Raw genomic sequence first — 13,749 nt, 5'->3', positions numbered from 1 at the left:
GGTTCCCAAACTTTAGCAACCTGTGAACTCCTTTCACTAAAAGGTCAAGTCTTGTGAACCCCCTCCTAAAAATGAATACTTCCCGGCATTCTCTCCTTTACCTGAGTATAAATGATAAAAGCAGTGATCTTGGAAATATAAAATTTGTTTTTATGACATGTTTGTTACACACTATTAATTATTGGTTTCAGAGTAACAGCCGTGTTAGTCTGTATCCACAAAAAGAAGAACAGGAGTACTTGTGGCACCTTAGAGACTAACAAATTTTCTGTACGAGTTTTTTCATGAGGTTTGTTAGTCTCTAAGGTGCCACAAGTACTCCTGTTCTTCTTTTTACTATTAATTATTATTTATCATTACAATATTTTTATTACATTTTGAAAATGCAACACTCTTCCAAGATCTCACTTTCGTAGCTTGTATCACTTTGAATGAGCCTGTTATAAGACAAGGCTCCTATGTTTCATCAAGGAGTATCAGATGTGAAACAGCATGAAGGTATTTAAGAAGCCAACTCAAAGAGTTCCTCCTACACAAGCATTCAGGTCTTGAGCAGTCCAGGCAAACAACGCACGTTACAACAAAGCTTAAACTTCTTCTTCATAACAATTTGAAAAACAATACTAGCTGCCTATTTAATTTTAAAAACAGCAAAAAATATTCACCTCCCTTTCCATTTCTTATAAGGAGTCTTGAAGTTTAAATCTCCTCGGTGTGATCTGCTTAGCTCTTGGAAGTCCAGGGGCTCTGGGCTGCTGGCTCGATGCTGCTGGGGATCCCTAGGGACAGCTCTGTCTGCCATTAGGGAATTTTTTCCCCAAGAACCCCCTGTAACACTTTGCGAACCCTCAGGGGTTCACGAACCTGTTTGGGAACCACTGTTCTAGAGGAATCAGTGATGAGCACTGGGCAGATCCCATCTTCTGGCACAAAGCAACAATTTCACCCTTTAGAAAACTGACAGCCAGTCTAAGAAAATCTACATGGTAGAGTAGATGTGTACTGATAACTGTATATCTGATCACTGTATGAGAGCCAGTAATATTTTGAGCAGCTACTCATCTTCCCTGTTATTTCTGAATCAACAGGATTAGTTACAAAGCTGAATATATCCAATTACTGTTCTAGCTTAAGAGTTTGAAGGCCAGAGCAAAGATACTGTCTGCACTCTTCAGTATATTTGCTGATGTAGTTACTCCTTTCATATGAAACTTACTTTAGGCTTGCTATTCCATGGTGCAGTCCAACAATAACTGCTTAATGAAACTGTTGTTTAAAAAAAAAAAAAAGTAGACTCCTTTATTTATGGGTCACTAAGCAGAATTAAGTTTTGAAAGGTGACAGTTTGACAAACACATTAATGTATATAATACAGTAATAAGTGAGAAGTAGAAAATTTTAGGTCAGACTTCAAGTAGTTAATGACACTTTAAAAATATGATCTACCTCAGGGATTGGCATGCACCCTGGCAGGCCGGGCCAGTTTGTTTACCTGCCGCGTCCACAGATTCGGCCGATTGCAGCTCCTACTCGCTGCGGTTCGCCGTCCCAGGCCAATGGGGGCAGCGGGAAGTGGCGCGGGCCAAGGAATGTGCTGGCCACCTCTTCCGCGCCCCCATTGGCCTGGAGCAGCGAACCGCAGCCAGTGGGAGCCCCGATCGGCCAAACCTGCGGACGCGGCAGGTAAACAAACTGGTCCGGCCTGCCAGGGGGCTTACCCTGGCGAGCCGCGTGCCAAAGGTTGCCAATCCCTGATCTACCTCATTTCAAATAAACATCTCACTTAATTTCATTAGTTCTTCAGAAGGATATTCTAAAGTAGTGTATATCTAGTACTTGGATCACCTTCCAAAATGACTTGGACTTTAAGTGTGACTCGTAAACATGATACATTGATCTCACAGCTGAGACTTATTTGGATACACCTATAATTGTGCTAGGGATCAAGATGGGCATCACAGTCCTACTACAACCATAAGTAGCAATTGCATCTTTAGTAGCTACCAGAACATTGAGTTCCCAGCTTTATCCCTCTTGCCTGTTGCTTTATGGGAATAGGAAGAGATCTTGGCTATGTCTACACTACGTCATTTACAGCCATGCAGCTGCACTGTTGTAGCGCTTCTGGTGAAGATGCGCTAAGACTACAGGAGAGAGCTCTCCTGTCAGCTTAAGTACTGTCTCTGCAAGAGGTGGTAGCTATGTTGGTAGGAGAAGCTCTCTGGCCAACATAGCACTGTCTACACTGGTGCTTAGGTCAGTATAACCTATGTCGCTCAGGGGTGTGGATTATTCACACCGCTGAGTGACATAAATTATACTAAAGTAATTTGTAGGGTTGACATAGCCTTAGATCTAAAATTAGATTATTGCTCTTGTTGTACTGGATGATTTTATTTCCACTAACGTGATGAGAAAGGAATTTTCTTTGGACAAATTATTTCCTCTGTATCTGCTTTCAAAGGAAATTAGTTTATAGATAAGATGTTTATCTATTTATTTTAGATACCCAAAGTGAACTTTGAGATCTACCTACTGATCATTTTTTAAATTACTTATTCAATAGATGATCACTGCTTTTTTGTTACTTGTTTTAGCAACAGTAATATTCAAGACAATATAATATCCACACTAAATTGCTCCTGACTTTCATTAACACTAGTAATTGAGGACTGAATGAATGCACTGATGTTCATAAAGGTTTTTTTTACATTGAAGACATGAATGAGCTGCACCTGTTTTAAAATGATGACTTATTTAAAAGGTCACAAACTCTGAACAGTAGAAAAGGAAATGAGGTCATCTTTACTTTTGTTAAGGGTGAAGTAAAGTCAAATTTATTGGTTGGTTGGGCTAAGCTCTGCCTTCTGGCATGCATGCTGTTTTAAAATACTGCACAAAATAGCAAATGTAGAGGTTTTCCTTCATGTTAACACTTACCTTTCTTTATAATATGCACTGATATAACTTAATTTTAGTTTTAATTTATTCAGGTTTACTAAGTTTACCACTTCAACAAAAACTGAAATAAAATTTTAGGGATTTATTTAACATCTGACATGCTTTGTGAAAATATGCAGTTCTTACAGTGGCTTGGATAGGAGATCTACTGTTGTACTTAGAATAATGAGTTATGATGTAAGCAATCTTTATTACAGTGCTGCTGTGCACAGAAATAAGAGTCTGTTGGCATCTCTAAAAAACAATGTTTTTTCAGGATTTATAACTCTGTTATTCTAACTAGCAGTAGGCTAAAATTAGTGGATAAATTCTCAAGGCATGCGTAAACTTCATTATTCATGATTTTTGTTTTGGAACCTTTTAGTATTGTAGCAATAGCAAAATGGAATAGTCAGTTTCATCTTTTTGTGAGGGTAGGAAGGTATGGACTAGCTCAACAATGGCTTACGACAAATGTGTATCTTCAAAAAGGATACATAGTAATTAAATGATGTCTACTGCCATTTGCGTTGGATGCTTGAAGGAGGAAAAACTCTGATACTGTACCTACGGCATTGTCTGCCATGAGAATTTAAGTCCTTCTTCCACCACTGGTCTAGCACTGGTACAACTTCTTTGATATTGGCAATGGTGGGACTGGTAATTTGTCCAGCCACAGGTACACCTCAACCCCGATATAACGCGACCCGATATAACGCGAATCGGATATAACGCGGTAAAGCGGCACTCCGGGGGGGGGGGGGGGGGGGGGGCTGTGTCCTCCGGCGGATCAAAGAAAGTTAGATATAACGCGGTTTCACCTATAACGCGGTAAGATTTTTTTGGCTCCCGAGGACAGAGTTATATCGGGGTAGAGGTGTATTATACTGCTGTGATGTTTAGACCTGATTTGAGAGGGCTTAAGTACCATGCTGGTAAAATTTTCTATGCATGATCCAGCATCCATGGAGTTGCATCAGCACTTAGGCCAATGATAATTGCCTGAAATTCTGAATGTAAATGCAGTTTAATCGTGCAATGCTATACTGTTGGAGGAAATGTTTTCTTAATCACAGGTGGTCAGGACGATTGTCTTGCGAAGACACTAATTAATTTTACTAAAGATCAGTATTTCATGCTATGCATATAATCTAAATTCCCAGTGACGTATCAATAGAAGCATCTCCCCTTCATGATGTATTTTATAGCAATCACTTTGCCACAATAGTATTTCAAATATTTAACTTGGTTGATGCCCTTCTACGCCTGCCCCAAGATCACTTCCATGAGGCTTTTCCTGTTTTGTTAACTCTTTTGTAATATCATCTTTTCAGAACAATTTCTTGATGAACTGCAACTGAATAGCTGACACTGCACACTACACTATGCCTTTGGAGATGGAGCCAAAAGTTAACAATCTTACCTTTGGGTGTCAACGAAGCTCAACATCCGATGATGACTCTGGCTGTGCCTTGGAAGAATATACCTGGGTTCCGCCAGGTCTTAGACCAGAACAGGTAGGAACTGAGATTCTTATTTTTAAAAATAATCAAAATAGCTATAATTTCATCTCTTATAAATATCATGTGTTGCCACTGATGAAAGACTTGTTGTATAGCTTCCTAATAAGACATAAGTTAAGTGTGTTTTAGCAGATATTTTTTTTAAATGACCTATCTTAATGAAATGAAACTATTTCTGGCACTGCTTTATAATTGTTTAACTGTACATATTGCCACTTAATTCACGCAATGATTTCTCTCTTGCATGCCTTCTGGAGTTGACTTTTACAGTTGGAGGGGAGAGGAGTTTAGGACTGTTCCATTTTTTGTTTTGGATGGTTGTTTTTCCTCAACTAAACTGCCTAAAACTGAAAATGAAACCTTTCTAAGGATAAGAAAATAATGGTAATGGAAATAGGACAGTGACACTAATTGCTAAGAGAGCAAGTTGCTATGTTGATCAAATGTTCAAAAATAGGTTCTTAAATAAAATTCTAGTTAAAAAGAAGATCCAGCAACAGTACTGCAGGATCTGGTATAGATGATTCATAAGGTGTTTGACCAGCATTGAGTTCTGTTATTCCTGTATAAATGGGTAGGGTGACTACTAGACTATGTGTAACATGTCATGGGAGCTGAGCATCTCTAGTTCAGGTGGCCTGCTGATGTATGAGGAGCAAAAGATCTACTTTTTGTTTTCCATAGACGTTCTCTTCATGATTAAATTAAGAATAACAACCCACGAAGATCCATATATGATGCACCATCTTTAAGGAAGATCCTTTTATCATAAACTAAATACACTAAACAACCTTGAGGGACATGGGGAAGGGGGAACAACTAGCTAAAAGCTACTGTAAACTCTTAAGGGAAATGCATCAGAAATCACTCATTCTAGGTACCACAGGCTTAAAGATATTTTCATACAGATGACGACATCAGTGGCATTTTGATTAGTATTATGTGAGACATGGGCATAGAGCAAATTAACCCTAGAAGTTTCCTTCTTACTGCATGTTCTGCTTTGTTCCTTGCAAAGAAAGTCTGTTGGTTAGTGGACTTAAAAGTAAACTTAATTGAAACTCATTGATGTTCAGTTCTGTGTCAAAACCTTAGTAATTTGTACTACTTTTTCCACTTAACTTGATTGAGGAAGTAGTGATTCTTTTTTCATTTGTTTTAACTAAAATGCCTAGTAAGTGATTGACCAAGGCATCATTTAAATACAGATAGCAGATAATATTGTCTGCAACAATCAGCTCTTATTTATAGCCTCAGGCCTTGTGACAAGCTGGAAACTGTACAGGAAAAATAATAAATCTGTAGTTGTTCCACAAAAATATTTTTTGCCATTGGGCTTTGTCATCGCATTCTTTACAGTTTTCCTGTCTTAAGTTTCTACTGATAAGATGAAATAAAGTCAAGCCTGAGAAGACTTTCAAGAAGGCATACTGTGTTTTGCTTTCCTGGTCAAACGCAAAAACCCTGTGAAAATTTCAAAGTGAATTTGCATCTGGTTGAAATGTGGCTGGAGCCAACCTCCTCCTCCCAAGAGAAAGATGACTTTAGCTTCTTACCAAAAGCTCACATGGTAGCAATGAAAGCTGATACTTGTGAAGAACCTGATCAGCAGGAGATTACAAAACAGCTTTTGTCTCAGCAATGTGTAAAATGCACTGAGCAAATTAAATTTGTTTATGTAGTAGTTATTAGTACAGCTTCACACATTTTTGTGTGGTAAACTGCAGAGGAAAATTTGGAATTTCAGCAGGCTTGTTGACCAAACCTAAAGGGGGTGGAAATAATGATAGCATTAAATGTGCATAATTTATGATACCCGTAATTGTCACTGCAAATTGCATTCCAGAAAAGCAATTCAGCAGCTGGGCGCTAGTTGTAGCAGAGACAATCTAGTTCTGCTGCGTTAGCTCATCTGGTCCTCATATTACCTAGAGGAATGCAAATGCTGTCACAGATCTAATGTAGCATATCTTAGTTCCTTTGTAAATGAGACTTAAGATAAGGCACTGGTTGAAGGACATTTACAATGTTTGGGTCATGTGTACCCCTCTGGTCTTAATTCTTAATACCTCCTATTCAGGTACAGCTATACTTTGCCTGTTTGCCGGAGGAGAAGGTCCCTTACATTAACAGCCCTGGAGAAAAACATAGAATTAAACAGCTTCTGTACCAGTTGCCACCCCATGATAATGAGGTAACTATGTGGCCATGTATCCATTAATTATATGCTTCTTTTTAAGAAGGAAGAATTATCTTCCTGTGGACATATTACAAGTCTAAAATGTCACATGCAATGACATCTAACCCATAAAGATAGCATAGTGTGTACATTGTCAAATCCATTGTTTAGCTGTTCATTTCAGTTGTATTCAGATAACAGCTGTCTAGGAGGTCATTGCTTTCTCTTGTTAAGATGGTGGGCAGTCAGTGCAATAAACTTAACACAAGTTGGTTTTATAGTGTTTGCAACCACCCACCAATTAACAGGAACCTACACATTTCTGAGATTTCATTGTAATAGAAAGGATGCTTTGTGGCAGTAAAATGTTTGAAGCCTAGACATGATTCTGTGTATTTTAGGGTAGAAGACGAAGTAACAATCATTTTTGTAAAAAGGAGTCAGGGCTTAAGTTCTTGTGTATACTGCAGTATATATTGTATGGTTATCGCCTGCAAATCCAAAAACCATACATCCAAACACATTAACAAATATAATTTGGCAGCAATTCTATTTTTAGATAGCAATAGTTTAGCACACTATTGATTTGCTTATAATACTTTAACAAAGAATTCACAAAAACTTTCTCTTTGCGTATCTGGTGTTGTAACATGTGGAGGAGTTAAAATATATATATAGTAGGAAATATAAAGGAAATCTTAGGAAGGAGTTGAACAGGGATGTTGATATTTATCAAATATATTTTAGTTACTACCAAGAAGTAAATAACCAGTAGCTTGGTGTCTAAAGCATGTACTGTCTCTTCTGCTGAAGGTGAGATATTGTCAATCTTTAAGTGAAGAAGAGAAGAAGGAACTACAAATGTTTAGCGCTCAGCGTAAGAAGGAGGCATTGGGACGAGGAACTATTAAACTGCTCTCAAGAGCAGTAATGCATGCAGTCTGTGAACAGGTAACCTTGTGGCAGTAGCAATGAAACTAGCTGTACCAACACTGTAGACCTTATGTGTTTGTTGATGCTACATATAGGCTCTTGTCTGTCTGTGCTTGTACTCAGTAATACTGATAAAATTCCACATAGGAAGAGAGAAGATAATGGTTTATTTTTTAAAAAGTTAGATTTAATTCTTTCACATGGTGTGGATATACCAAACAATTTTCAGAGTAGGCAATAAGTCAAATTGTAGCCATCTGGCTGTTGTACTAAATCCATGCCTGTTTAATACACAGAAGAAAACACCAACTAAGTGCATATGAGTAAAATTTACTTCTGCATCAGAATTGTGTACAATCCAGGATTATTAGAATTGCCCCTTTTGCTATATAAAATGGAATAAGAACTTTAACAATGTATTGGGCTTGGTGTTTTGATTTAACTAAAATAACTCCAAAGGCTGGTATTCCTGCAATGGAAGCATATTAACTTTTTTTGGTTGTTTCTAGTGTGGTACAAAAGTAAATGGAGGTGAAGTTGCAGTGTTTGCTTCAAGAGCTGGACCTGGAGTGTGCTGGCATCCATCGTGTTTTGTGTGCTCTACATGTAATGAGCTTCTTGTTGACCTAATCTACTTCTACCAAGATGGAAAAATTCACTGTGGTAGACACCATGCTGAACTTCTCAAACCCCGTTGCTCAGCATGTGATGAGGTAAATAACACTTTTCTACTAAACTCAATGCTTCCGCAGAATCCACCATTAATAGGATAAAATTGTCATGTCCCTTGCTCAATTAAATGAACAACTTTTGAATACTAATATGTACCCTTTGGCAACAAAGACTGTATCCTACTATCACATATGTAGATGTGAACAACCTCTCCAGTCTCCAAACAGATCTTGTAAAATCAGATACTGGACAAGCGTGATGTAGCTGCTTTTACAAGATACACATCTGTGTATCTGAGATTAGAGTTGAAACCTAAAGACTGAGTTACAAGGAAAACTTGTACACATTCCAGAATACTTTTATGACAACTTACCTACTTTTTAAAAATATATATCCATTTTACTTAGCAAATGTGACAGCCTTCTGTTTTAGCTATGCTGCTACAGGTAATCTTGTATTTTTAACTATTGAAACTGATCAGTTAATACTTCAGATTGACAGTACTGCTGAATTAATATGTAGTTCTTTAAATGTAATTGGTGGTCTGTTAACTGTATCAAAGGAATAAGTTCCTTTTTTACATGCAGTTTTCATGAATCCAACAAGTATTATTAATGCCTGCCTAAAAATTTACTTTTATTTTTTAAGATCATCTTTGCTGATGAGTGCACAGAAGCTGAGGGTCGCCATTGGCATATGAAGCATTTTTCTTGCCTTGAGTGTGACACTATCCTTGGTGGACAGAGATACATTATGAAGGATGGACGTCCATTCTGCTGTGGGTGTTTTGAATCTCTTTATGCTGAGTACTGTGAGACCTGTGGGGAACACATTGGTAAATATCTCCTTCTTAAGTATTAACATTTTACAAGGGTGGTGAGTATTTTATTGAACAAACATAATTCACAAGCCAAAAAAGCTTCAGGTTTTGCGTGTGTAACTTTTAACTATTTTAGCCATAAACTAAACAGTCCCTCTTTTGACTCTTTACTAGGTGTTGACCATGCTCAGATGACCTATGATGGACAGCACTGGCATGCCACGGAGACTTGTTTTTCTTGTGCTCAGTGCAAAGCCTCTCTGCTGGGTTGTCCTTTTCTTCCCAAGCAAGGACAAATTTACTGTTCAAAAACTTGTAGTTTGGGAGAAGACGTTCATGCCTCTGACTCATCTGATTCTGCATTTCAGTCTGCACGATCAAGAGACTCCAGAAGAAGTGTTCGTATGGGAAAGAGCAGCCGGTCAGCTGACCAGTGCAGACAGTCTCTCCTACTGTCACCAGCACTGAATTACAAATTCCCTGGTCTTTCTAGCAATGCTGATGATACTCTTTCTCGCAAGATGGATGACTTAAGTCTTTCAAGGCAAGGAGCAGGCTTTGTGAATGAAGATTTTTGGAAAGGAAGAGTAGAGCAGGAAATGACCGAAGACCCTGAAGAGTGGGCTGAGCATGAAGACTACATGACTCAACTCCTCCTAAAATTTGGTGATAAAGGCCTCTTTCAGCAGCCCGCTGAAGTAGATGTTACATCAAATGAACACTGGATTTCTGATAATATTGTTAAAAGCAAGTCGGATTTGAAAAAAAATAATCAAAGCCTGGCAAGTAAAAAATATCAGGCAGACATGTATTGGGCCCAGTCACAAGATGGTTTAGGTGATTCTGCATATGGCAGCCATCCAGGCCCTGCCAGTAGTAGAAAAATCCAAGAGTTAGATATGGAACATGTGGCTTCAGGATACAAACATGACCAGACACAATGGTATGAAGGTTCATTAGAACGTTTGTCTGATCTGAAACAACAAGAGCAAAGTGTTCGAGATTCAATGGATTCCTTGGCTTTGTCTAACATCACAGGTAATTGATTATAGGGAAAAGTAAGCATTTTCCTAGGAAGATTTTTTTTTTTTTTATCCCAAATTAGTAATAATGTATGTAAAGACTTCAGGGAAGAATTTGACCCTTAACTATCTTTTTTTAATTGAAGTACATACTTCCAACCTCCCCTGAAGAAAGAGACACGTAAGTATCTGAGGGCAGAATCTGGCTATGTTATTTCCTCCTTTAGTTACAAGAGAAACACAGAAATCCACACCACTTGAGATGTTAGAGCTGTCATCAACTTTTGCTGGAGGAACTGTTTTGCACTCTATACTTTAGGTACACAACCTGCCAATTCAAATAATTTTTGTATCAATATTTAACAAATTCATACACTAAAGAAAAATAAAAAACTAAACACTTTTCAGTCTATAATGATGGTATTAAAGGCGAACTGCAAATAATATTTTTAAATGGGTTTATTTCACGTTTTGCTTTTATATGTATTGAGAATGTTTGAGTGGATGATTTAAAAAATAACATTTCTGAACGTTAGTTTTACACTGTAAACATAAGGCCATTCTACCCACCCTTTGCAATCTGTTTTACCTTTGAAATATCCAGATTGTCACATTTGGTATTCCCTGACTTTGTTGGAAGAATTCCTGGAAACATGGAATGTGTATTGTCAACCCTAAGCAGGTGGTGTGGGATGCTGAATCTTTAACAGACTTTTTTTTTTAAGTGTTTACTAGGCATCGGAGTTCAATAGATGTTTTGAACAGACTAATTAAAAATTCCTTTCACTCTTCATGTCCTAATGTCACTAGTTTTCTACTAATCAGTCATAGTTAAGTCCTGAATTGCCAATGTAAATAATTTAAAAAAAGACTTTTCAGGCTGCCTTTATACATCTCAGAGAAATAAATGGCACAAGAACATGTTTTTACTTTAAAGTTCACCTTTAAGGCAAAGTCACAAAGAATAAATGATAAGCCATGTTTACTCCATAAACCTTTATTAGAAGTTTAATATTTTGAGTCAACACACTTCATTACAAGTTCACAGATTATGTTTAACTGATTTTTTTTTTTTTTCCCCTCCTTAGGGGCTTCAGTGGATGGAGAAAGCAAATCAAGGCCATCTTTTTATTCTTTGCAAACTTTCCAGGAGCTGGAGGCAGAGGACTGTGAGAAAATGAGCAATATGGGAACTCTAAATTCTTCAATGCTCCACAGGAGTGCAGAGTCTTTAAAGAGTTTAAGCTCAGAGTTATGTCAAGAAAAGGTGTTGCCAGAAGAAAAGCCAGCACACATGCCTGTACTTAGAAGATCCAAATCCCAGTCTAGACCACAACAAGTAAAGTTTTCAGATGATGTTATTGACAATGGGGATTATGAGAGTGTTGAAATTCGCCAACCTCCAATGAGTGAAAGGACTCGTAGGCGTGTTTTTCATTTTGAAGAACGTGGGAATCGGCATCAGCATCGTCGCAGGAGAAGTAGGAAGTCTCGTTCAGACAATACACTTCATTTAACTACAGAAAGAAGATGCTCTCCAAAAGAGAGACTTCACTTTTACTCACCTCAGGATTATGGCAAATTTATCCAAAATAAAAGCCCTCATGAGGTTCAAGCATACATTCAAAACACAGAATTCTATGGACAGTATGCACATGCTACGTCTGATTATGCACTGCGGAACCAGGCAGTTGATAAATTTTTTGGACTGTATGGTGAGGAAGAAGATTCTTGGTGTTCAACTTCATCGTCATCATCGTCTGATTCTGAAGAGGAAGGATATTTTCTTGGACAGCCAATTCCACAGCCACGATCACTGAGATACCCATACTATACAGATGACCTTTCCAGTCCAAGCACTGCACTGGCCAGTTCTCAGTTTGGGCAAAGGACAACCAAATCAAAGAAGAAAAAAGGACATAAAGGCAAAAACTGCATAATTTCTTAACCCATTAAGTCTAACAGCCATGGAGACACATTCATATAAACTTTGTAGCTACAGTCTGTAAATGATCACCTTACTAGTGTTTACAGTGTAAAACTAACATTCAGACATGTCATTTCTTCCAATTATCAGATATTGCCAGGTTTTCATAATATATGCTGTGGTTATCAAAACATTGCAGTTTTACTTCCTTATTACAGTTTACAGTCTTTCATACAGACTTTGAGTAGACATAAACATTGTTTTGGACATTCATTCCTGTTTAAATATATGAGAGAGGGTGCAATAAGAGTGAACTGAAGATAAAAAAATGCTTGTCCTTCACTGTTGCTTTACGTATTCGGATGGCCGCAATATCTTTGTTTTTACCTTTCGAGAGGAAAAGGGAGGGTTCTGTGGTGTGTTCCTTCCCTGCAACCTCCCATTTTCATTAGAACAATCATACCCTGGCTTGCCTATTTATACACATCAAACTGGAGTTTTAACCTATTGCTTTTATTTTATTTGAACCCTGATCTGCAGCTTTCCCATTCTTCATTTGTGTGTGCGCCAGCCCTTTAAAGGAACAGAACCTCCAGTAAAAAGAGGCAAATCAGAAAATGACATTTCAAATATCTGCAGCCATCGTCCTATCATACAGAAGCAGTAAATGGCCCAGACTTCTTTAAAAGATTAAGAATTCCAGGCACCCTTTCAATGCAATTTTTTATTAATTAAGGTCATCAAGGTTCAGCTGGTTTAGAACTTGACTAGCATGGTTTCACTGTGGGACATGCACGTAGCTGTAACTGACATTTTAATACAAAGTATGGCTTTCCTTAAAAACATCTTTAAAAAGGTGTGTGTGGGGGGGAACAGTATCCTAACACTGGAAACCCTTACACGTGCAAGTAATGTCTTCTTTTTAGTCAATGAAACTACTTTATCTGCAAATACTTGCAAAAGGGTTGAAAGGATTAGGACCAGATTTGTATCTTTTGGAACTCATTAGTCCAGATTTTAAACGTATTATTAGCTGCAATTATAAATTGAAAACACATTGATATTTATAATGTAGTATTCCATAGACTAAAATGTATTCATAATTTAACAGTGAAAATATTAATGTACATATTGTACAGTTAAGATTTAAAAACTGATTATTTTTATATCCCTGAATTCCAAGAAGTTTGTTATAATACAAAACTAGATTTATTAGGTGTTTAACAGCAACATTATGGATGAAAAGATTGTTTGTATTTTAGTCAAGGGTTTACATTTAGAAACATTCAAAATTGTATTACTTAGTGAGCCAAAGCTTAATTTTCTCTTCTAGATATTAAAAGCTCTGTATGCATGGCAGGGCTGTGTAAATGCTCTCTAAACTATGGCCCTTGTAATCTTACAAATGTTTATTTATGGGTCAAGCAAAATGTAAACTGTATAAATGTAAAAAACCACACAAACCTGGAATATATTAGTACAACAATATGCAACTTCTGTGGATTTTTTTTTTTTAAATAACCTTTGTTATTGCCCAACATTAGAGAACAGTTAATGTTGGGGTTGTGTATGGAACAGGATTTGCAAAAATCTTTTAAAAGCTGCTTCTTTCCATCAGTGAATTTTAAATGTACTGTATGTAGGAAGTCTCAATTTCTGCCCTTCAGCTAGCGTGTATATCAAGAGCAATTTTGATTTAGTTACAATAAACATATATACCTCTTACAATGCTG

General features: G+C 37.4%; 1 protein-coding gene across 6 annotated transcripts in view; it reads left to right on the top strand.

Annotated features, from left to right (window-relative positions):
• Positions 1–13,504, top strand: part of PRICKLE1 (prickle planar cell polarity protein 1) — a 120,834-nt gene extending 107,330 nt beyond the window's left edge. For all 6 annotated transcript variants that reach the window (XM_034769710.1, XM_034769727.1, XM_034769717.1 and 3 more), the window contains 7 exons: positions 4,275–4,457; positions 6,544–6,657; positions 7,456–7,593; positions 8,085–8,288; positions 8,896–9,082; positions 9,242–10,105; positions 11,178–13,504. In XM_034769710.1, the coding sequence (XP_034625601.1) occupies positions 4,326–4,457; positions 6,544–6,657; positions 7,456–7,593; positions 8,085–8,288; positions 8,896–9,082; positions 9,242–10,105; positions 11,178–12,037 (2,499 nt within the window). In that variant the 5' untranslated portion in view covers positions 4,275–4,325 and the 3' untranslated portion in view covers positions 12,038–13,504. The remainder of the gene's footprint in view (positions 1–4,274; positions 4,458–6,543; positions 6,658–7,455; positions 7,594–8,084; positions 8,289–8,895; positions 9,083–9,241; positions 10,106–11,177) is intronic.
• Positions 13,505–13,749: the final 245 nt, after the last annotated feature.

Source organism: Trachemys scripta, chromosome 1, assembly GCF_013100865.1.
Source record: "Trachemys scripta elegans isolate TJP31775 chromosome 1, CAS_Tse_1.0, whole genome shotgun sequence".
Taxonomy (NCBI): domain Eukaryota; kingdom Metazoa; phylum Chordata; order Testudines; family Emydidae; genus Trachemys; species Trachemys scripta.
Note: the sequence above shows the minus strand (reverse complement) of the source record. Positions and strands in the feature narration are given on the sequence as shown.